This window comes from Priceomyces carsonii (genome assembly GCF_900007245.1).
Source record: "Priceomyces carsonii strain CBS4050 genome assembly, scaffold: Debaryomyces_carsonii_scaffold_1, whole genome shotgun sequence".
Taxonomy (NCBI): domain Eukaryota; kingdom Fungi; phylum Ascomycota; class Pichiomycetes; order Serinales; family Debaryomycetaceae; genus Priceomyces; species Priceomyces carsonii.
Genome location: NW_026946674.1, coordinates 2,395,642 through 2,415,720, shown reverse-complemented (window position 1 = coordinate 2,415,720; position 20,079 = coordinate 2,395,642). Strand labels below are relative to the sequence as shown.

The 20,079-nt window shown below is 36.9% G+C and overlaps 15 protein-coding genes across 15 annotated transcripts; 4 read left to right on the top strand and 11 right to left on the bottom strand.

Moving 5' to 3' along the window:
- Positions 1 to 526: 526 nt before the first annotated feature.
- PEP7 (Pep7p) lies at positions 527 to 2,344 on the bottom strand (the record flags this gene model as incomplete). The annotated part of the gene is made up of 1 exon (XM_062951120.1): positions 527 to 2,344. One exon carries the CDS (start codon positions 2,342 to 2,344, stop codon positions 527 to 529), a length of 1,818 nt encoding a protein of 605 aa, XP_062808155.1.
- A 360-nt stretch (positions 2,345 to 2,704) lies between these two features.
- PRCAT00001341001 (F1F0 ATP synthase subunit e) lies at positions 2,705 to 2,980 on the bottom strand (the record flags this gene model as incomplete). Its single annotated transcript, XM_062951119.1, has 1 exon — positions 2,705 to 2,980. One exon carries the CDS (start codon positions 2,978 to 2,980, stop codon positions 2,705 to 2,707), a length of 276 nt encoding a protein of 91 aa, XP_062808154.1.
- A 228-nt stretch (positions 2,981 to 3,208) lies between these two features.
- On the top strand, positions 3,209 to 4,297 carry PTC7 (type 2C protein phosphatase; the record flags this gene model as incomplete). Its single annotated transcript, XM_062951118.1, has 1 exon — positions 3,209 to 4,297. One exon carries the CDS (start codon positions 3,209 to 3,211, stop codon positions 4,295 to 4,297), a length of 1,089 nt encoding a protein of 362 aa, XP_062808153.1.
- Positions 4,298 to 4,369: 72 nt separating this feature from the next.
- PRCAT00001339001 (uncharacterized protein) lies at positions 4,370 to 7,420 on the bottom strand (the record flags this gene model as incomplete). Its single annotated transcript, XM_062951117.1, has 1 exon — positions 4,370 to 7,420. One exon carries the CDS (start codon positions 7,418 to 7,420, stop codon positions 4,370 to 4,372), a length of 3,051 nt encoding a protein of 1,016 aa, XP_062808152.1.
- Positions 7,421 to 7,605: 185 nt separating this feature from the next.
- Positions 7,606 to 8,760, bottom strand: PRCAT00001338001 (mitochondrial 54S ribosomal protein mL38; the record flags this gene model as incomplete). Its single annotated transcript, XM_062951116.1, has 1 exon — positions 7,606 to 8,760. The coding sequence occupies one exon, from the start codon at positions 8,758 to 8,760 to the stop codon at positions 7,606 to 7,608; it is 1,155 nt and encodes a 384-aa protein (XP_062808151.1).
- Positions 8,761 to 9,025: 265 nt separating this feature from the next.
- On the bottom strand, positions 9,026 to 9,592 carry PRCAT00001337001 (uncharacterized protein; the record flags this gene model as incomplete). The annotated part of the gene is made up of 1 exon (XM_062951115.1): positions 9,026 to 9,592. The coding sequence occupies one exon, from the start codon at positions 9,590 to 9,592 to the stop codon at positions 9,026 to 9,028; it is 567 nt and encodes a 188-aa protein (XP_062808150.1).
- A 297-nt stretch (positions 9,593 to 9,889) lies between these two features.
- On the bottom strand, positions 9,890 to 10,630 carry CAP4 (Cap4p; the record flags this gene model as incomplete). The annotated part of the gene is made up of 1 exon (XM_062951114.1): positions 9,890 to 10,630. The coding sequence occupies one exon, from the start codon at positions 10,628 to 10,630 to the stop codon at positions 9,890 to 9,892; it is 741 nt and encodes a 246-aa protein (XP_062808149.1).
- Positions 10,631 to 11,059: 429 nt separating this feature from the next.
- On the top strand, positions 11,060 to 12,166 carry PRCAT00001335001 (uncharacterized protein; the record flags this gene model as incomplete). The annotated part of the gene is made up of 1 exon (XM_062951113.1): positions 11,060 to 12,166. One exon carries the CDS (start codon positions 11,060 to 11,062, stop codon positions 12,164 to 12,166), a length of 1,107 nt encoding a protein of 368 aa, XP_062808148.1.
- A 681-nt stretch (positions 12,167 to 12,847) lies between these two features.
- Positions 12,848 to 13,039, bottom strand: PRCAT00001334001 (uncharacterized protein; the record flags this gene model as incomplete). Its single annotated transcript, XM_062951112.1, has 1 exon — positions 12,848 to 13,039. The coding sequence occupies one exon, from the start codon at positions 13,037 to 13,039 to the stop codon at positions 12,848 to 12,850; it is 192 nt and encodes a 63-aa protein (XP_062808147.1).
- Positions 13,040 to 13,119: 80 nt separating this feature from the next.
- On the bottom strand, positions 13,120 to 13,470 carry PRCAT00001333001 (uncharacterized protein; the record flags this gene model as incomplete). Its single annotated transcript, XM_062951111.1, has 1 exon — positions 13,120 to 13,470. The coding sequence occupies one exon, from the start codon at positions 13,468 to 13,470 to the stop codon at positions 13,120 to 13,122; it is 351 nt and encodes a 116-aa protein (XP_062808146.1).
- Positions 13,471 to 14,283: 813 nt separating this feature from the next.
- On the top strand, positions 14,284 to 14,862 carry COX6 (cytochrome c oxidase subunit VI; the record flags this gene model as incomplete). Its single annotated transcript, XM_062951109.1, has 2 exons — positions 14,284 to 14,468; positions 14,580 to 14,862. 2 exons carry the CDS (start codon positions 14,284 to 14,286, stop codon positions 14,860 to 14,862), a joined length of 468 nt encoding a protein of 155 aa, XP_062808145.1.
- Positions 14,863 to 15,278: 416 nt separating this feature from the next.
- Positions 15,279 to 16,337, top strand: PRCAT00001331001 (uncharacterized protein; the record flags this gene model as incomplete). Its single annotated transcript, XM_062951108.1, has 1 exon — positions 15,279 to 16,337. The coding sequence occupies one exon, from the start codon at positions 15,279 to 15,281 to the stop codon at positions 16,335 to 16,337; it is 1,059 nt and encodes a 352-aa protein (XP_062808144.1).
- Positions 16,338 to 16,400: 63 nt separating this feature from the next.
- PRCAT00001330001 (uncharacterized protein) lies at positions 16,401 to 17,603 on the bottom strand (the record flags this gene model as incomplete). Its single annotated transcript, XM_062951107.1, has 1 exon — positions 16,401 to 17,603. One exon carries the CDS (start codon positions 17,601 to 17,603, stop codon positions 16,401 to 16,403), a length of 1,203 nt encoding a protein of 400 aa, XP_062808143.1.
- A 189-nt stretch (positions 17,604 to 17,792) lies between these two features.
- PGA33 (Pga33p) lies at positions 17,793 to 18,527 on the bottom strand (the record flags this gene model as incomplete). The annotated part of the gene is made up of 1 exon (XM_062951106.1): positions 17,793 to 18,527. The coding sequence occupies one exon, from the start codon at positions 18,525 to 18,527 to the stop codon at positions 17,793 to 17,795; it is 735 nt and encodes a 244-aa protein (XP_062808142.1).
- Positions 18,528 to 19,185: 658 nt separating this feature from the next.
- On the bottom strand, positions 19,186 to 20,019 carry NBN1 (histone acetyltransferase; the record flags this gene model as incomplete). The annotated part of the gene is made up of 1 exon (XM_062951105.1): positions 19,186 to 20,019. One exon carries the CDS (start codon positions 20,017 to 20,019, stop codon positions 19,186 to 19,188), a length of 834 nt encoding a protein of 277 aa, XP_062808141.1.
- Between the last annotated feature and the right edge of the window lie 60 nt (positions 20,020 to 20,079).

Here is a 20,079-nt window from a genome sequence, read left to right as displayed (position 1 = left end):
TACTTTTGTGATTTTTTATGGGTTTACTTTTATACTAACACACTTTGAAGAAGTATTGATTGCGAAATCTAGTTAAAAATAAGCCTTCCATGTGCTTATAGCAGTCAGGTGTTCAATGAGAAGCCCTAAGTACGATAGGAACCCTTTAAATATCTCATTAGAACACCCTGAATCTTAGCATGATTTCAATTGTTTATAGGATAAGAATATCTTTAGAGTTAAAGACTACAATGTTACCTTCAAGGGAACACAAATTATATGAAAAGGAGTTCATATTACAATTAAAGCGTTATTGGATGTAAAAAATTTTCAACCCGGTACTTTTGAGAAATTTAGTATTTTTCAGAAATGCAAGCGTAATAGAACCTTTCAAAGTGCCTTAGGGTAATGGAATCGGGAAAGCGAATAGCTCAGTCCTTCAAAAATTCTTCTAAATGAAAGATTTAAGAGTCCATATTTATATCATAAACAACTATTTGATTTGAACTATAAAAATTAGGAGCACATTAAGTACATGGTTCAGAAGTCAGAAGCCAAACTCTCCTAATCTTTCCTCTAGTTCCTTTATAATATTACTGAGCTCATGCTTATTTTCATTTAACGAGTTCAACTCGTCAAATTTGCGTAATTTGGTATACTCGTTGATAGTATTTTCAATGATGAACTTTTGTTCATTCATAACCATCAATTGTTCCCTTAGCTCTCTAATTTCCTTCTTTGTGAGTTTGGGAACTTTTTCTGGGGGTGCTGTAAATGCCATCAACTTTTTCTGTTCCAAGCTCTTCAATATTTGGCTATATTCCTTATATGTTAACAAGCTATTTTGAAAAAATAATGTAGAGCTCCGATTGATGTTGTTTATCAATCTATCGTATTCCAGAAATTCACCTTTTACATGTAGTACATCACCCTCTCTTTCAAAAAATACACCTTTAAATTTATCACACGAACTCTCGTAAGATTTAAGATAATCCATCAATCGAATTCTTATTTTATTTAGGTTTTCCTTATTATTTCCGTCAATGTCTATTTTATACTTGGGCAAAAGATTAGAAATTTGTTGTTTTAGTATTAAAATCGGATCATAATAATTGAAAACTTCTTTTTCTTTTCCACCACTTTCATTCATTTTCCCCTGCTTCCATTCAAATAGTAAATCATTCTTACAATTAACACAGCACCTGAATCGGAGAGAATCATCTTTCAAAAGATGATCCAAATTTGCTTTTACTAAAGGAGAATAATTCAAATTCGCAACTTTTTCCAATACTTTATTCAAGGGAACCAAAATTGAGCAGCTCTTCCTTATTCCGTATGGATCGTCACATACGATTTGACCACATAAGCGACAATGATGCTTTCTTATTAATAAAGAGAACTTAGTAAAACAAATTGTACAATAAGCAACGTCCTTATCACTTTGCCAACCGTCACTATTTGCCATCTTGGTTTCTAAATGTTCGACTGATTTTCTTAAAAAGTTTGACCATATACCTTTTTCATTTTTGACATATTGCTCAACTGTATAATTGACGTATTTTATAAACTTTCTTTGGATCCTATCTCTAGATAAAACTCTAGTATCAGAATACCTCATTCTTGAGTCTTTAAATTTAGAAGTCAAATCATTGCTTTTAGGATCTTTTCTTTCGATAAAGTATGGTTTAGAGTAATAACAGGACTCGCAACATCGACACCATACTGAATCTAGAGATGAATCAAAAATAGGACCTGTCAGAGAATTTTTCAATTTAGCTTTATAATTCGTGTGCTTATCACAGAATAGTTTTCCACATTTTCGACAATTCACAATACCGTTTTTGACCCCAAGTCTCTTATTACAACCATTAAAGGCGCAAGTGGCATTTAAAGTAGGCAGTTCCCAATGAGCCCTGCTAATTTTATTCTGTGGATTTAAATTTGCTTGCAAGCTGTGTTGAGCTTTTCCAGTACCGCTTAATGTAAAGCTTTTGTTGTCATCCAACAAATCTACCTTCAAGTTCTTTCGTAAGATTGCGCTTTCATGTTCCTCATTTAGAAAACTCAGCGGGCTTCTCGTCTTCGTAATTCTTTCATCCGTGTGGTTCTCTGGAAATACAGTGCCAAGTGAAGATTCAGAATGGTTGATATCTATATGTTTGTTCAATTCAACTAAGTTACTCGTGATCTGATCACAAATGGGGCAAACCAATTCATTATCTACGGGGATTTTTATAAAAGACGAACTATTTTTGTCAACAGCATCTCCCTCTTTCACATATGCTTCACTAGTTTTGTTATTCAATCTTGGATTAGATTTACCTGGGGAGCCCAAAACTCTTCCATGGTTATCATTTCGTATCATAGTTAGTTGATTATACTCATGATCTCCTTTTTAATATTAAATTCGATATCGCTCTATCATATCTAAGTCGAATAAACCCATAGATATCGAGGTCACATGATGTAGACAAAAATTGAAGAGTTTACTTCATCAACGATCAAATGAATTGAAGTGACAGCACATTTATTATTACAGAATATCACTAAGGGAACAGTTCATACCAAATCGTGGGCTGAATTTATTTAAAAGCAAATATAAGAGCTAAATATTCATGCGTTTTGAAAATTCTAAGTATTGCGTCGTTGTTTGTCAATTGTTAGCATAAATATAGAACTAGTTTACTCCTCTAACCAGCACTTTATGCTTGTTACATGGTCCAAATCAATCTAACTTTTGAATAAGTGACTCCAATGCCTTACCAATATCTAAATTTGGATCCTCCCAATTTACAGAGCCTGCCTTTGTAGACACATCTTTAGGAGCATTAAGCTTAGCGTATTCAGCTTTTGCTTGTCTAATTAACTTCTCTTCCAGCTTCCATTTTTTCGTAGCCTGAAGCTGCTTCTCACTTGACTCTAAGTTGTATCTGTGCACAGCACCATAAACAATTCCTGCCCCCAAAACAGAGTATCTTAAAACGTTAAATGTAGCAGACATTTTCGAGCTTTAACTTTAACCTTTTTGTATTGTAGATTGTAATCCTACCTATTCTTGGTATTTCTTCGGTTGGGCCTTATTTGTCTTCCAATTTTGAAATTTTTATTGGACAGAATCGGGAAACGTATATGCAGACCGAGATTTTCTACTCTCTCACCGTCTCTCGGTCCCTGGATGCCTCTGAAGATCAGGTGAAGTTAAACTTTTGAAATTCTCATCAAGAGATAGATGATAGCAAGGAAGCTTTTAATATATGTACTAATAGCGGTGATGTCGATCCTTTTGTCTTATACGTGTCGGAGAGGAGCTTTCAGTGGTGGAAATATTATAAAGAGCGGCATACATCGGAGATCATTTAGCTTCTCGTCGCTTTGGTCGAAAGCCACGGATGGAGCTAAACCAAGCAGCTGTATGATGAGTAGCAATATTGATGGAGGATTTGATCAGCTTTCAAACTATTATATTGCGGTCGCATATCAAGCAAAAGATAGGGAGGAATCTAATGTGTTCAAAAAGAAACATGGTACTGAGAGTCCTGCAACACAGTCGCCAACTGGTGAGGACAACTTGTTTGTTTCAAGACAATATGAGGATGGTTCGATTGCTGTTGGTGTGGCAGATGGGGTTGGTGGCTGGTCTGAGGCTGGCTACGATTCATCAGCAATATCTAGAGAATTGTGCTCATTTATAAAATCTAACTTTGAAACAGATGACAACCACAGAAACGTTTCCCCAAAAGATCTTTTAGTAAAAGCCTTTGCTGATGTGTTGCAATCTCCAAAGGTGGAAATTGGTGGCACCACAGCATGCGTAGGAATTTTCACCGGAGATAGGAAATTGAAGGTTGCAAATTTAGGTGATTCTTGGTGTGGTTTGTTTAGAGATTACAAGCTTATAGAGGAGACGGGCTTTCAGACTCATAACTTTAATACTCCCTACCAATTAGCCAAAATTCCAAAAGAGATAGTAAAGCAAGCGGAATTACAAGGAAGAAGATACATCATTGATACACCAGAGAGTGCTGATGAATATATATGGGATTTACAAAAGGATGATGTAGTAATGTTTGCAACTGATGGTGTTACAGACAATGTCATTTCAAATGATATTGAAATATTTTTGAGAGACCAAATCGAGGGTAAAAGGAATATTGATTTAGACGGTATCTCTAAAACTTTCGTAAAAGAAGTAGTAAGGGTTTCTAAAGATCAAAATTTTCCAAGTGCTTTTGCTCAAGAGCTCTCTAAACTAACAGGTCAAAAATATTTGGGTGGAAAAGAAGATGATATAACTGTTGTGTTGGTCAAAGTAGCTTAAGATTACTTAACAGTACGGTGTACTATAATAAAATATAAATACATACATATATATTTCATTCGGATGCATACTCTATTGTTCCATGTTGAGGACCATGTCTATGAGCTTTTCCCTATTTTGCTTTTGATCTGCTCTTTCTCTTACCAAGTTTTCTGCAAATCTACTATCAGATGGTAAACTGACTGACTTTAATTGCGATTTTTTCCCAGTTTTTGAAAGAAGATTAAAAGTAACCATACCTAAATTTTCACTTGAAGAGTTAATTGATGTTGCCCTTGATGGAATCGGTATGTGGAACTTATTGCGGTTTGTTGCTGCTTTGTTTTGACCATATGATTCTGAGAGGATTTTCAGAAATTCTTTATCCAAGTTTTCAGAAAATTCGCGTTCTTCCTCTGTGAGTTTCGCTTCCTCATTTTCTAATATAGAACTGGAATCTTCATCATCACTTTCATCCTCATCAGAAGTGCTTTCGCCGCTATCAGAACTGGTGTAGCTAGAGACACTAGAACAACGCTCCTCATCATCATAAACATCAGCATCAGCATCAGCATCAGTAATATCGAGTTCAGCATCATCGTTGATATCTAGATCCTCGTTATCATTATAGTTAAGTTCATCATCAAGAGAAGCATCAGATTCGTCCTCCCGAAAATCGTCTAATTCCTCGGGTACATTTTCATCTTGTTTCTGATTTTCATCAGCTTTGCGCGCAAATGATAATTCATTAAGCTGGGATAATGCATCCTTGATACTTCTAGCTCTTTCGATATTCATAGAGTCAAGTAAATGAAAAAGCGCAGTGTTCACTTCATTATCAATATCAACAGGAAGCGGCAAAACCTTGCAGAATATATAATACTGCAAAAACACAACGAATCCCGATAAAGTACTTTCTTTCACTAGGCTTTTCAGCGAAATAATTGATTTTAACAAAATGCTGCATAGCTGAATTCTAAAATAATTATTAGGTAGATCAGATATTACTTTATAGTTATTTGGCAATGGAAGGTTGTTTGGATGGTCAGTGCATATTATCTTATACATTAAATTCACCATGAATTGCAATGTCAAGCACCTCAATTTGAATAGCTCGGATATATACTGTATGTTGGATATCGTTATCCTGTTAAGCTTATAGTCGTTTGATTCGATTCCACATAAAATTTTTTCGATAACAGTATCAATGACCGTTGTAAATACTGAACCATCTCTTTGCTTAAGAAGCCTTGCTAAATAAGGAATGTTATTAAAAGACAAGTCTTCAGGCTTGCCAAGCATTTCCATAAGTACTTCGAATGCATCTGGATCCTTTTCCTTGTTGATCTTATCTAATGTTGAAAGAACGGTAGAAATAGTAGATTTCTTCAACTCTACTTTGAGGAGTTTGAGTATAAAAAGTCTTTTGGACAGAAACACAATTTGGGAATCACTTGCTACATTATTCTTAATGGGAGATGGACCGACAGTTATTAAAAGGTTCTTTATCGCCAACTTTTCATTTATGGTTAGACTTTCATTACGAAGTTTGGCTTGTAACAAATCTAACATTTCTAACATCATATTCCTGTAAGCTGGCTCTGCTAGTAGAAATCTTCCAGCTTGATCATAAAACACCGCCAAGACGTCGATATTGGTAACTGTGCCTATATTGAGAGTGAGCCTTCTAATCTTATGAAAGATAATATGAGATGGAACCATTTTGAATTTAATTAATTCAACGAAAAAAGACATATGTTTGAAATTTAACTTGCTTCCAAGAATTTGCTTTCGGAATTCATTGTCCAAATATTCAATCAATTCTTGAATTAAGTCTTTTAAATTTTGTTCGTTAATTTTAAGAAACCTGGCATAAAATTTAGAATTATTAACCTTTGATGTATCAGAAAATAATCGCAATAGTCTGTTCCTGGTAGCTTTATTATTAAAATCTAGACTATTAAAATCCACAACTGATTGACTTATATCCTTCTCATTCGATATTTTTTCTAGTTTGTCAAAGAAGTCACTTATCCTTTCACCTTGAGATGAGCCTTTTAGTCTTGGAGATATGCTCTGTGCGAGTTCAGAGGGCTTCGGTATATCATTGTAAAAGGATCTTTCAACCTCAGACCCCCAAACTTCAACATCAGATGCATCGAAGTTTGCCGAAAGGTTATGCTCCGGTTCTTTCAATATGCTATCATCGAATGTTTCAACATAAGGCAATTCCATTTCCAAGGCAGATGACAAAAACTCGGCAGCAGACTTGAATTTTTCAAACAAAATTTCTACCTCTTCGATCTCCGTTAAGTTTTCATCTAATATTTTTCCTGTTCTGATAGAGCTCTTCTTCTTGCGTTCTAGCACCAGTTTCAAACGTAGGTTTAATGAGACAAAGTTGTCAAAGACTTTTGTCGTATATCTCTTGAAAAGCTGACGGAAAATAGCTTTAGTATCAGTATCGAGTAACACATTTTCCTGATATATTACATCACTAAACCTTCGTAAGAATACTGTTGCAATAGTCAAAGAATTCCCCAGCTTGAAATCATACTCTAGGATTTCCTTTATCACAACACACACAATAGGCTTATCATTGTATTTTTCAAACTTCCTTAACGTAGAATTTGACAAAGAAGTAGCATCACAATCGCCAAGTGTTTTAACTAACCCCGTCAAGTAGAATTCCATGAGAACTCTAGACAAGTTTTTTTGACGCAATATTCGGGAACGATCATTCTTCTCTTTCTCTTGATCGGCCACTACTCCAGCAGGTTCAAATATATTCTCAATGATCTGAGAAATCAAGGGTGGAGTGAATGATTTGGGGAATCGTTGGTGCAATAAGCTGACTATTTCTAACGCAGCATCAACGTCATTTTTGGCTACCTTATTTAATCCTTCCGCTACCGAAGTAATTAGTTCACTTATGTATTTTTCCAAAGAAAGATTGTTTATATCTTTCAATATGGCTTCACATTGAGCTGCATTTATTGATGTGCGTAGCTTCTTGATTAAAGCAGTATGCTTTTTTAAAGATGAGTCTAGCTTAATAGATTCGTCTATGTTAAGCTTTCCTTGTGAGGCTCTAATGTTTGTATCTCGAAGTACATATCGCCTTTCATTCAAGTCCAGAGACATATTAGAACATTGAAAGACTACTAAAATCACTTTTCTATGCCCGATATAGATTGTAACAAAAAAAAAAAGAAAAATAAAAAAAAAAAAATTAAACTACATCACATTCCTAAAGTTTCAAATTCTATTTAATAGAATCATCAGTTGGTTGCTTAAAACTATGTACACTTTAACCCCAAACAGAGGAATTATTCAATAACAGGATTAGGTCTGCGTACCCGGTGGAAGACTCTATTTTTTTCAAGACCATAATCACTTCTGATTCTGTTGACGCTTCTATCAAAATGTTGTCTCCAAACATGGGCACCAACAGGCAATAAACCATTTTGTTCGACAAAGAACCTAATATCAAACTTATCGCTAGAAATATCTCCATCGATAGAAAGCTTTTTTGATTGCCTAAAGACCCAAACGCATGCTCTCTGTGTTGAAGCATTCTTTTCAGGTAATATTGGGATATATGCATTAAATGTGTATTCTTCCCCTTTTTCCATTAGCTTCTTAATGCTTATAAGATTATCAACAGCATCTAATGGAACATTTGCGAGCCCATACTGTAAAGTTGTCGTGAAGGAGTTCTTCTCTACGTCAGGTGTATCAGGATTTACTATCAAGACAGAATACAAGTTTTTAGCATCTGTTCTTTCGAACTCTTGTATCAAAATTTCCGGAGGTTGGGACACTGCGAAGGATGGTAATATCTCACCAGGGGTGACCCAGCCAGCAAACTCTTTATCCACATTGTGTGGAAATCTGACCTTGACATCTACTAGCGGGTTTAAAGTAGGCAATGTATCAGGTATAACATGCAACTGTTCCAACCTTTGCATTGTGACCATTAAATCATATGATTCCCATTTTTTCTTCAAAATATTCCTGTAAACTGGATGGCTCTTATCGACACTGCCCAAATTGAACTCAGCATTATACATGACTTCTGGGTTTCTAGACTCAGCCAATATAAGAAGGTGATCTATTTCATCTTTGATACGATGCTTTTCGGACGTCTCTTTGGTATTTTCGAGAGATTTATTTAACTCTTTAATTTCTTCATATATTTTTTGACTCTCATTCTCTAATTCCTTGTAGGCTAGCTTAAAGGTTTCATCAATGAGAACTGGCGAGTGATATGCTAATTTACGATCAAGCTCCTTATAAGAAAATGGTCCTGTTTTCTCATTGATACCATGAAATAAGCCGTCGTTAACCTCTGATTGTACTTTTAGGCTTCTTGGTCTCGATGAAAAATCGCTCCAAACACCTTGATTTCTCAGGCTAGTGCCCAAACTCCTCAAAAAGCCACAAGATAAAGATTTTCTCTTTAAAGAATGAACAGGAAGCATGCTCAAATAATAGAAGTTTATTTGTCGTGTCGCTTTTGATCCAACTCAGTAATTTATCAGAGCTGCCATGAAAAATTGAATTTTTGAAGTTTCTCAGACGCATAAAAGAAATCATACTCAGATTTACGCCACATTGCGAAATCATTACAGATTATATACATTTGACCTATAAAATGAACCACATCTCTATAACCTAGCCTCAAGAGGTTTGTTCAGAAACGTCTTGATAAATTTGATAATAGAAGTAAGAAAAAAATAATTAATTCTAATCACAAGTATGTGAAGGAAGGAGCGGTAGATCCTTAGGGCGCATGAACTGCTTCTTATCGCTACTATTCATAGACGGAAACAAACCCGGTACAACTGGATTTATTTTCGAAAACATTCGCTCAGATTCCTCAGCTTCCGAGTCATCTGATTCAGAGGTATAGCAACCCATATTCTCAAAGTCTTCTTCTATATTCTGGTCGGCAGGAGGAATGTTGACGCTAGATCTTTCGATCTCTTTAAACACCGGTACTGATACGGTACCTGTGATTGAAGAACACGAGTTACATGAATTTTTGAGCAAAACTTCGTATTCTTCTGTTTTAGGTCTACCCAAGCTCTCTTTGGAATCGTTATCTGAGCTCCCAAGCTTATTGTAAAATGAGTCCACGTCCATCCCCAAGTTCATGGGTAGATCAACACAAAAATCTTGTTGGTGCAAAGAGTGCGCCAGCGCATCTGTCAAGTCTTGCAGTGATTCTACTGAAATTAAATTATCGTTGAATTCCTCAGATTCTATGAGAGTCAAGAATTCAAGATACAGACCTATCGTATTACGCTCCATTTTCACGCAATATTGACGACAGTCTTAATCACCTTCATCAAGAAACAAATTTACTTGACAAATAAACAATCGAGTTGGTTATTAAACTTATTATTGAATAAAATCTCTTTGGATCGCCTATTTAATTGTGTGACGTTAGTTATTGCTCAGAGAAATATCTAGTATTTATGAGACTCGGGAAACAATTGTTAATTTACACTAAATGCAGGACTCAAACACCGAGCTCTTTAGCGAACAATCGAACGGCATTGAGAGAGCCAGTTGACTAATATACAAGCGGCAACAATTTTGACTATGTCATTTATCAGTATTAAATATCTTGTTATTGAATACCGCAGCTGGTGGAGTAGGAACATTATCGTGCGAAGCACTCGGCTGCCCAGAGGCGGCACTGGGCAACTGATGAGAACCTTGTGGACTCAATTCGATAACCCTACTTTGTAATGCCAAAGTGTAATCTCTCAATTGTAAATTTTCGTTGCGTAATTCTTCTATTGTCTGTTTTAACTGATTTACCTCTGCGGCTTGTTGTTCAAGGTCCTTGATATACTTTTCTTTACGTTGCCTGAATGCCCTCTGAGCGCTTCTGTTCTGCGCCGCTCTTTTCGTAGTTGAAATGGGCCTGAGATTTCTTGCACCAGAGGTCTTCTTATCCTCTGGCGTTGAAGAAGAAGATGAAAGTCCTCCTACACTTGCAGCGGCGGCAGCAGCTGCAACCATCTGTTGATGCAGTTCTTGTGCTTGCTGTGCCTGCTGTTGTGCCCTCTGAAGTTCGGCAGCAGCTTGAGCAGCTCTTAAATGATCGTCATGTTGCAGATGATTCCTATGATGTACTTGTGGAAGACTATGAGAAGTCTGACCCTGCTGCTGATGGCTCTGTGCGCCTTGAGCGTTTGCAACCGCTGCCGCAGTTACATCATCTACGGTAGGAAAGTCCAGCTCTTGATGCTGGGCGAATGAAGGGTCAATTTGCTCTTCTGATGGATCTCCCGATTGCCCTTCCTTATCATTAGTCCATGCAGTGAAGTTGGCATTCATATTCGTGTCTTTGTATACCCTTCTTCTTTTCCTATAATGTGTAATAAGATCTTATGTAATTTATGTAAGTTCTGACAAAGCGCTGGATTGTGTTTATCCCTGTAAAAATGACTTCCTGGGTGGTTTGAAAATCGAGACAAACACTACTTCAAGTTACCTGCACATCGCAAGTACACCATTCTTAATGTTGCACTTCTTATGAGGAACTACACAAAAGAAAAGAAGGGGCATCCATTCCGTAGATTTCTGTGGATATAGTATGAAAGCCCTTAAATCCAGAAACTCAACAGGAAAATAGACGGAAGAAGAAGACTGTATACTTTAGACTTATTGTATTTGAGGAAGTAGTCATTAGAGGCTTTAGATCTGAACTTATTGCTCTCTTAGATTGAAATAGTCCATAGTTGGAGAAGGTGATGTAGCAGGACGATGGGTTCTCTTGAAAACGAAGATAGGAGAAACTTCACCATAGCAAGCTTCCAAGACCAGAATTCATCTAATTTCTTTCCTAAATGCGATGTCAATGTAAAGCAAGGTAGCTTTCAAGCCATAGATTCGAAGGCAAGGGCTGGAATTCTTACGAATATCGCAGCAAACAGTAGGTCAAATCTCGTTTTAAGTGAGCGTATAGGTGAGCGTCTAGTACCCGATTTGATGGGCAAGGATTTGGCTGGAAAGACATTGCTTTGGCCAGGTCAATTATATAAAGACAGCACTATGAATGACAGAAAATTTGCGGCAGATCTTGATGGTAGTATGAGTTCTTTAAGGTTATCCCCCCCTCCTCAAAAATCAATGCAACAACCTATGATAATGCACCAGAGGGATGCTGGAGCTCGCAATTCAATATGGAACGACTCTAATCGCAACTGCGAGCTTTTTTCGTTTGAGGCTGCAAATGATTCTGTTTCATTTTCTCCATTCAATGAGAAGGAATTGGATACCAGCTTTAAAGTCAGTCTGTCAATGATAAGTGGTACGCTGTCACACAGGATCTCTTCTCTTTTACGTGGTCAAAGTAGAGCTACCTCGAAAGAAAATAATACAGAAAAGCTTTATCCTATTATAGAGCCAGACCTTCAAACTGCACTGCTGGTTGGTGTCGGAAAGTCTGAGTCAATGAGGAAAGAAAAGGCAGCTTTGAGATTACCCCGAATAAAAAGCATTGAAGTTGATTCAACTAATTTCACAACTACCATCCATCCTACATGCAAAAAATATGATGAACATCATTGTTCAAGTTACTGTAAGCGGAATTCTCATGGATGTATGTTCGTAAAAGAAGCTACTAACTCTCTTAAGATTAATTCGACTGACTTGTCAAAATCCTGGATCGAGCTAAAAGTCAATCTACAGTCAACTTTTACAGAACTGGCGATAAGAATCATAAAGGTCGATGTAAACGAATTCCTGTTGTGGAAGACAAATTCAGCATGTTCTAAAATGGAACCAAAGCACTATAAGAGATACGCTTTCGGCAGCCTGTCAAAAAAGATTTCAAAAGATGCTAATAGAAGACTCTGTAACTCCCACTAGGCTGGCGTCAATTACAGTTTTCTTTAATTTTTTTCCGATATTATAAGGAATACAACTTGTGGCAGTTTTGATATCAAAAACTCTTTGAGATGATGGACGTAACTTGGTTTTCGAATTTCGATTCTAGCTAGCTCGAGCTGCTTCATTCAAGTCAAATACGTCAACTAACACTATTTTTGTTGAAGTTTAGATGAATTAATGAAGATGGTTTGCCAATTAGATGTACAAGTAACCCAAAATCGGCAATTGTTAACATACACACCCAGGATATAACCTAGCCATAATCCACTTGATCGAAGATCTCTAATAATGCCAAAATAATAGCTTATAGGAATTGAGATGCAATATTATGCCATCATTGTCAAAATAGACCCTATTTTATGCTACCTTGCCCTCTGAGTATCCTCGCGGCAAAAACATCAAGCACATCGCTAATTTGATTAATCGCAGGCAAAATTAAAGTTCTATCGCTAATTTTTAAGACATCCTCTGAGCTGGTGAAAGGGCGACCTAGTGAACGACGGAAGAAAAAAATGAAGGAGAAGTTGAAAGCTGAAAGGAAAACAACCATAATCAAGGCAGTTCTTACTCCTCAGGAGCAAGATTTTTTTGCCAACGTATTGGCCGCGAGTCCCCACTTAGAATAATGCAAATGATAGCTGAAATGACGAGAAGCCTACATTAGATGCTATAGACTGCGCTGAGAATCGTTTCCATGGATGCTGCTAAGAAATTGATTATTTGACAAGCGACATATTCAGCTTCTGTCATTAAAATGCCTGGAATAGCTAAATTAATCAATGGCATCCATTCCTTGGTATACTCAACGAAATGAAATCCACCCCAGCATTCTATACCATACAAATAAGACATATGATAGCATTAGGACTGGCATCATCCAGAAGGAAATTGTAATCATTATGCGTGCCCCTAGAAATCCCAAACCAGTAGCACTATTCCATACTAATATCCAATTGAGAAAGCAGTTGAAGATTTAAACGAAAATTGGGACATAAGTCAGCGGAATAAATATTTTGGGCTTGAAGATACCTTTTTCCAGTTTCAAATAAGAGTAAGCCGGGCCCACCAAATGTGACTATCCTCAAATATAATTGGGCCATTTCAATACTATCTTGATCTACACAAACTATCAAAAGTTTTACCCAGAGTTCCACCAAAGAATACTTAATGGGAAAATAAGAAGGCAAATACCCATTAAGTATTCCTTGAAAGTAGAGAACTACATGATGCCGCTTTCCTGCCCCATAAGCCTGTGGGCAGAATGAATCCAAAAAGGTAGACATACCTTGGTATAACTCTAGCCTGCTTATAGTGAATGAAGAAGTCCCTGAAGTTACAGCAGCCAATTCTTTAGATCCTAATCTTCCTGTGGCATAAATTGTGGTCACTGAAAGGAGATATTGCAATAAGTAAGTCACAAGTGATGGAACTGTAGCTGTAGTAATTTTCTTCTTCAACTAGTACAGTCCCTCTTACCACATAGCTACGTTTCGTAATTTTCAGAGACGGAACCATAGATCAACACAAATAAGACTCATCTTCATCGACCATGAGACACAAGCTTTTTTGAGACTTTCTTCAGAAATATAGGACATCACAGTTTTCACTGAAACATATGTTTTTGAGTCGTCTTATCGGTCTTGAACATATATATCTCATACCGTTGCTTGAGGTCCCCTTCGTCTGGAAAGTCTTTTTCAACTCGAGAATCTGATGGCCCGAGTGTAATTTTACATATGCAGTGCAATAGCTTACATAAGAAACAGGAGAGATATTATTGGTTCAACGATTCTCATATACGTAGAAAGTTGACGTTGAAGCTTACAACAATATATGTCGTCGACGGGCTAAGTATCTATCCATATGTGATTCATCTGAACAGAAAGAGCCTTCGCTAACACTGTAGACCTCCTAATAAAAATAAGGACTTCCTCTTTCAGAACCAGAATCCTATCCCGTTGAACATCTTGCACGACCTAAAAAATAACTTTGAGTAGGATCCAATAAAACTGGCTCGTTCAGAACCACATCAACAATCTTTAGTGCTTTAGAAATTGTTTTAGATTAGTTACCATCCTCCATCATTAACTCGTATAATGATTGCATCTACTATTCGTTCAGCTTTGCGTGCTAGGTTTCCAGTGCAAAGACTTTCTAGTGTTGCAGTAAGACCTAACCCTGCAATTTCGAAGCTTACCATTTCCCAGCTTAGAAACCTTTCAGCCATGGTTGAAAAACATGACGAACACAAAGAAGAAACTTTCGAAGAATTCACAGCAAGGTATGTATAGGTGGTATTTTTCACAATGCAGCTATGAACAAAAATTATAGCAAATAGGGAACCTTTACTTCAACTAGCCCATCATCAGCGATTACTAACATTGAAATTCAGGTACGAAAAAGAGTTCGAAGAAGCGTATGATTTATTTGAAGTGCAGAGAGTTTTAAATAACTGCTTCTCTTATGATTTAGTTCCAGCTCCAGCAGTTATTGAAAAAGCTTTATTAGCATGCAGAAGAGTCAATGATTATCCAACAGCGGTCAGAACTTTTGAGGCATTAAAGCATAAGGTTGAAAACAATGAGCAGTACGAAGCTTATCTTGAAGAATTGAAAGACATTAGACAGGAATTGGGCATTGATTTGAAAGAAGACTTATACGCCGAAGATGCTTAAAGTATAAGGTTTCTTTTTACTATCAGATGTACCCTATATGTATGTGAAAGAGAAAGACGAAATAGGGTATGCTATTATCTGTATTTAAATTGATGCTTTATATCATCTATTGCTGATGAAAAACCTTTAAAAAGCGAAATATTCTTAGCTATTTGCAGCTCCTTTTTTATTTCAATCTTCTATTAAGTATAGGGCTAGATCGTAATTTTAATATTAACTCTTGAACCCGACATAAAATATGTCTCGCAATATAAGACAAATATGACTTTTATGCTAACAAATTACTGTAGAATGATTTGTTAAACTTATCAACGAGGTCACCTGACTACTAAATGACATCGAGAGTTGGTACTACTAAACTATTTTATGTTTACATTTCAAGTTGAATAAGTAATTAACCACTCGTTGAATTGAAGATGGGTGTCTACATACCTCCTTCCTCTGATAGTGACGGTAGCGAAAAGGGAGATTCAGGGGGAGGAAACGGCGATGGTTCTGGAAGAGGATCTTCCATAACCATTCCCAACCCTTCGTCATTTATACCTTCGAATCCTAGCATTGGCTTGAAGTTATGGGGACCTCTAGTACCAGCTTCAGATAACACACCGGCATTGTACCTCTTGACGGGTATACAGATTGGAATTGGATTGCTTGGATTTCATAAAGCACGATGGCTTCGCAGGTCAAATTTACTTAGATTGAATATTCCCAACTCAGCCTCTCGTAAGATCACTAAATATGCTTGTGCAGTTGGTGGAGGCTATTTGGTGTTTTTAAGTGGCTTGGAAATATCAAGATTGTCCTTGCCGTATGACCCTTGGTATGAGGAGGCGAGGTATTATCGAAAACTAGCAATAAAAAATGGCGATAAACCGAATTGGTGGTTTGGAGCTTATAACTACTATAAACCGATGAATTTCCAGGAATGGAGTAATAAGGTTGAACTATGGATCAAAAACGCCTCTAATATTGCAGATTATGAAGCACAAGAGGACTCTCCAGATATTTTCTCTAAATATGGTTCGAAGTCATCACCTGTTTTAGAAAGTTTAGCAAAAAAGGGAAGGTACACTGAGATTTATCAGAGCTTGCATGATACCAATGTTGAGAGACTCGAAGAATTACTCTCTTCAGACTTGAAGAATGTCAATGAACTAAATAAAGGAGAAAGAATTGACCAAATTTTGGAAGGTACTAGTAATGTTAAGTACAATGAGAGTTATACAAAGCCTCACATCCTGCTAGGGACTCACAAAATTGACACTGATGAAGAGTTTGAGATGGTTTGGCTTAACTTTGAACCTTGGGACGAACTCAAACTCGAGACAGACTATGATATAAAGTTCATCCCAAGGTGTAGATGGCCCAATGACAGTGACGATTCGACAGACTTGGCATTACTAAACAATGTCATTGAAAAGAAGAACAAGGAGAAAGGAGATGAAATAATTGAAGCTAATGATGAACATTCTTAAACATCTTATAGATCTAGCACGTTTATGCATATATATGTATTAGGTTGACTTATTTACATGTAACTACTTTTCCTCTATCAAATCTTCTGCCCACTTAAGCTTTTTAACACTCCCTTCACTAGTTATTGATTCTTTATTAAACTGTGACAAATGTTTCTTCCAAATAAGCACAGCAGGATCTTGATCAGGCTCAACCCACTCAAATCCGTCGCCTCCACTCATCCAATAGGCCTGTAACTTAAGCTCCTCTAAATTGTCCTTTGCTTGTAAAAGCCTTACCTTCTTACCATCTCTTGTATAGCCAGGTTGTAAGGAGCGTCCATCAGATATAGTATCATCTGCCCTGCAAATTTCTTCGAGAAGATCAGGAGAAGCCTCTCCTCCAGATGAGCCACCACCATTCAATTCTATATCAGCACTCAAGATTTTGCGACAAAAGAGCATTTCATCCGAATGCTTAAACCAATGAGTATAAAAAGTCCCCTTCTGCCATGTCAAATAATCGCCTCCAGCGGTAATGACTTGTCTACCAAACCTTACAAGCGTGATGAAAAAGCTGGAATTCAAAAAATAAGTTAAGATCATAGCATTGAGGGAGCTGAAGTGCTTCCACTGGTTTGACAAAAGACCGTAATCTATGGCGCCTTGAATTCCGAATTTGGAAAAGAGCATTAAACCAGCTGCACTAGCAATAAGTTTCGTAGCTCCAGATTTCATTATTCCATTTTTCATCTTAATGTAATTAGGATGGCCGGTCGTTAAATCAGTTATCGTTAAAGCATCTTTAAAGTCTCCATCGTATAAGCATTCCCGCAAGGCAATCAACGAAACATTGACATCAATATATTTGTCAGGGTTTTTTTCATAAAAGCTTTCGATTACTGTAATGTTATTTGAGGGCAGAAGCTTTAATAAAAATATTTCCCTCAATAAATCCTCATTGAAATCTATTGCTTCATTTGTGAGTATTTCTCTAATTTTTACATTTATCTTATTAATTGGACCATTGGAGAGTTTATTATGCTCCCTGAATACTTTCTGCAATTCCAGGCATGACTCTATAGCCCTAAGTATCATAAATGGCGACAGATTGGGCCCAATATTTTCCGATATACGCTTACTTAAATCTGAGAATTCGCTGACGTATAAAAACGGATTTTCTTGATTTTTTTGGTGAGTACTAAACCATTTAATACATTTTGCTTGCCTTAAGTTAATTCTGGGCGACAAAACGGAAGTGACCAGCAGGAAGTTTAAACGAAGCATCACAATATTAGAGCCCACCGTACCTAGTGTAAAAGAAATTGAAATTAAGTATCACAGTGTGATCTAAAACCGCGCATAGAACGAAATAATCATATTTTCTATAAGACCAAAATATCAAATCTTATATAAAATCTTATATAAAATCTTATATAAAAAACAATCTAAAGTTCAAACTAAACTCGAAAGTCTTTAAAAAAGAATACCGGATCCAAGAAAGAGAAAAGCCAAAGAAATACAAGGCAATAACAAAATGTTGCTTGGTTTTAAAGACACAGCTCCAGAATCACTTGAGCCCGACTTGTTCGAGCCGGAGGAAGACAGTGTCGATTGACCAGAACTTTCTATAGGTTCTTCTGAGGTGGATGGTTTTATATACGTGGTCACGAATGATACACCAACAGTAGCAGGATTTCCTGAGTGCTCGGAGTAAGAGACCGTAGTTGTAGCAGCTGGAACACCAGGATTGATTACACCAGGGTCGGCTGCAGCCGTTGTAGTCGCAGTTGTCTTTGTATTTGTATTTGCTGTATTTTTAGTCGCAGTTCCAGTTGTGGCAGTATCTGTTTTTGCAGTGTCCGTGGTTGCGGTATCTGCAGCCGCAGCAGGGTCAGTTGTAGTGGTATCTTTGGTGGTATCCGTATTTGTAGTATCCGTATTCGCAGCTGCACCAACCGGCGTAGTAGTAGTTCCAGTAGCAGTTCCTGTAGTTGTTGCTTTGGTTGTTGTTCCCGTAGTAGCTCCTGCGGTAGTCGTTCCCGTGTTTGTATTCGCAGCAGCAGCAGCTGCAGCAGTTGTCGTTGTTCCTGTGCCTGTTGTAGGAGAAGTTGTTGTGGTATCGGCAGCAGCAGGAGCAGCAGCTGCTGCTGCATTTACTCCAAGGGAACTTGAAAAGATTGAAAATAAAATTAGCGAGTGATATTTCATTACTTTATTAGCATGTAGCGAACGTGGCCCCCGTAATATAAACGATAGAAATAATTTGAAATATTTCTTATTGACTTAAGCTTTATCGCAGATAAAGTTCTCTAAACAGTCCAAAATGTACTTCTTTAAGTCGTAATTTTAAATTATTGTTAAATTACAAGAGACCCTTTTTTACGTTAATAAACATTACGAGAAATACAGAATGCTCAAAACAAAAATTAAATAATCTCACAAAACGCATTTGTTTGGAGTTAAAAGATAATCAATTTTAATAAACACCTGATGGTAATGAACTACGTTCCAGATATATAGGGATGGCATTACGTATTATACATATATATATATATACATATATTGATAATTGTATTCAAGATGCATATTTTACAAGGCTGAATATATGTATGCTGCAGTATTATGATCACTTAGTGCGATTATTAATTGCATCGGTTCTGAACAAGGTGTTAAAGCTAAATACAATCGAAAGCGTTGACGATATAAAAGACAAATGTAAAAGAATAATCCGATGTCTCTAAACCAATAAACCCCAAAACTGAAGGCTAAATAATGCCTAAACTACTCTCAAAATTAAATTAATACATGCATAAACTAAATGACTATAATACACTAAGCGAAATAAAATATGTTACAAATGTTTTTGCTACTTCTTTTTCTTCCTTCTTTTCTCCATCTTAGGCGCACAGTCGGGACAATACCATACTTCATCGTCCTTAGGAGGAGAAGTGATGCCGACGCAGCTCCAATGAAACCATTCGTATTTACAGTCATCATTATCACAACCAATCATTTCTCCAAAAGAAACACGCTGACAGAAGCAATAGAGATTGTTGTCAGCGTCCTCACCGGTACCTGCTTGTGGGCCCTCATTTGAAGACGCTTTTCTGGTTGGGATTATGTCATCGTCTTCCAAATCTTCAATTTTAAATCTTTTCATCGGCCTCATTTCGGATTTCATTAAAGTGTGCTTCCTCTTATGTGTTCTTCTCATTCCGTTGTCAGAGCTCGAAGCGGAGAAGCCTGCACTTCTAGGAGTAGGTGTAGCGGAAGCGCTATCGGAAAAGCCGTTGGCTAATTGATCATCCAACCTGGAGCCATCCAAATCCAAGACATTTTCGATTGGGGGCAAAAGCTCATCTGCCTCTAGTTTCGCTATGTCTGTTTCAAAGTTATATAAATGCTTTGATACTAGAAAAAGAGCAGTATTAGCTAACAAAATCTTCTCTTGTTGTATTTTTTTGACGGCAGCCATGCCCTCTTCTATTTTGACATAGATCAGCTGTTCCTTAGGATTTTTTGCTAGTGTTCCATTTGCTTTTATAAACTTGTGTATTTGGTTATCTTTACTTTGATATCTTTTTCTCGTCTCTGCTAGTTGGAAGTCCTTATTCCTCAACTCTTCAAGTAGATGCTTGACCTCTAACGGCAAATTGGAAAGATCCTGTGTGTATTTATCTAGAACAGCCGTGGTATCCATGATGGATTCAATGAAGTGGTGCTTCTTCCTAATGATGTAATCAATTAAAGTTTCACTTCA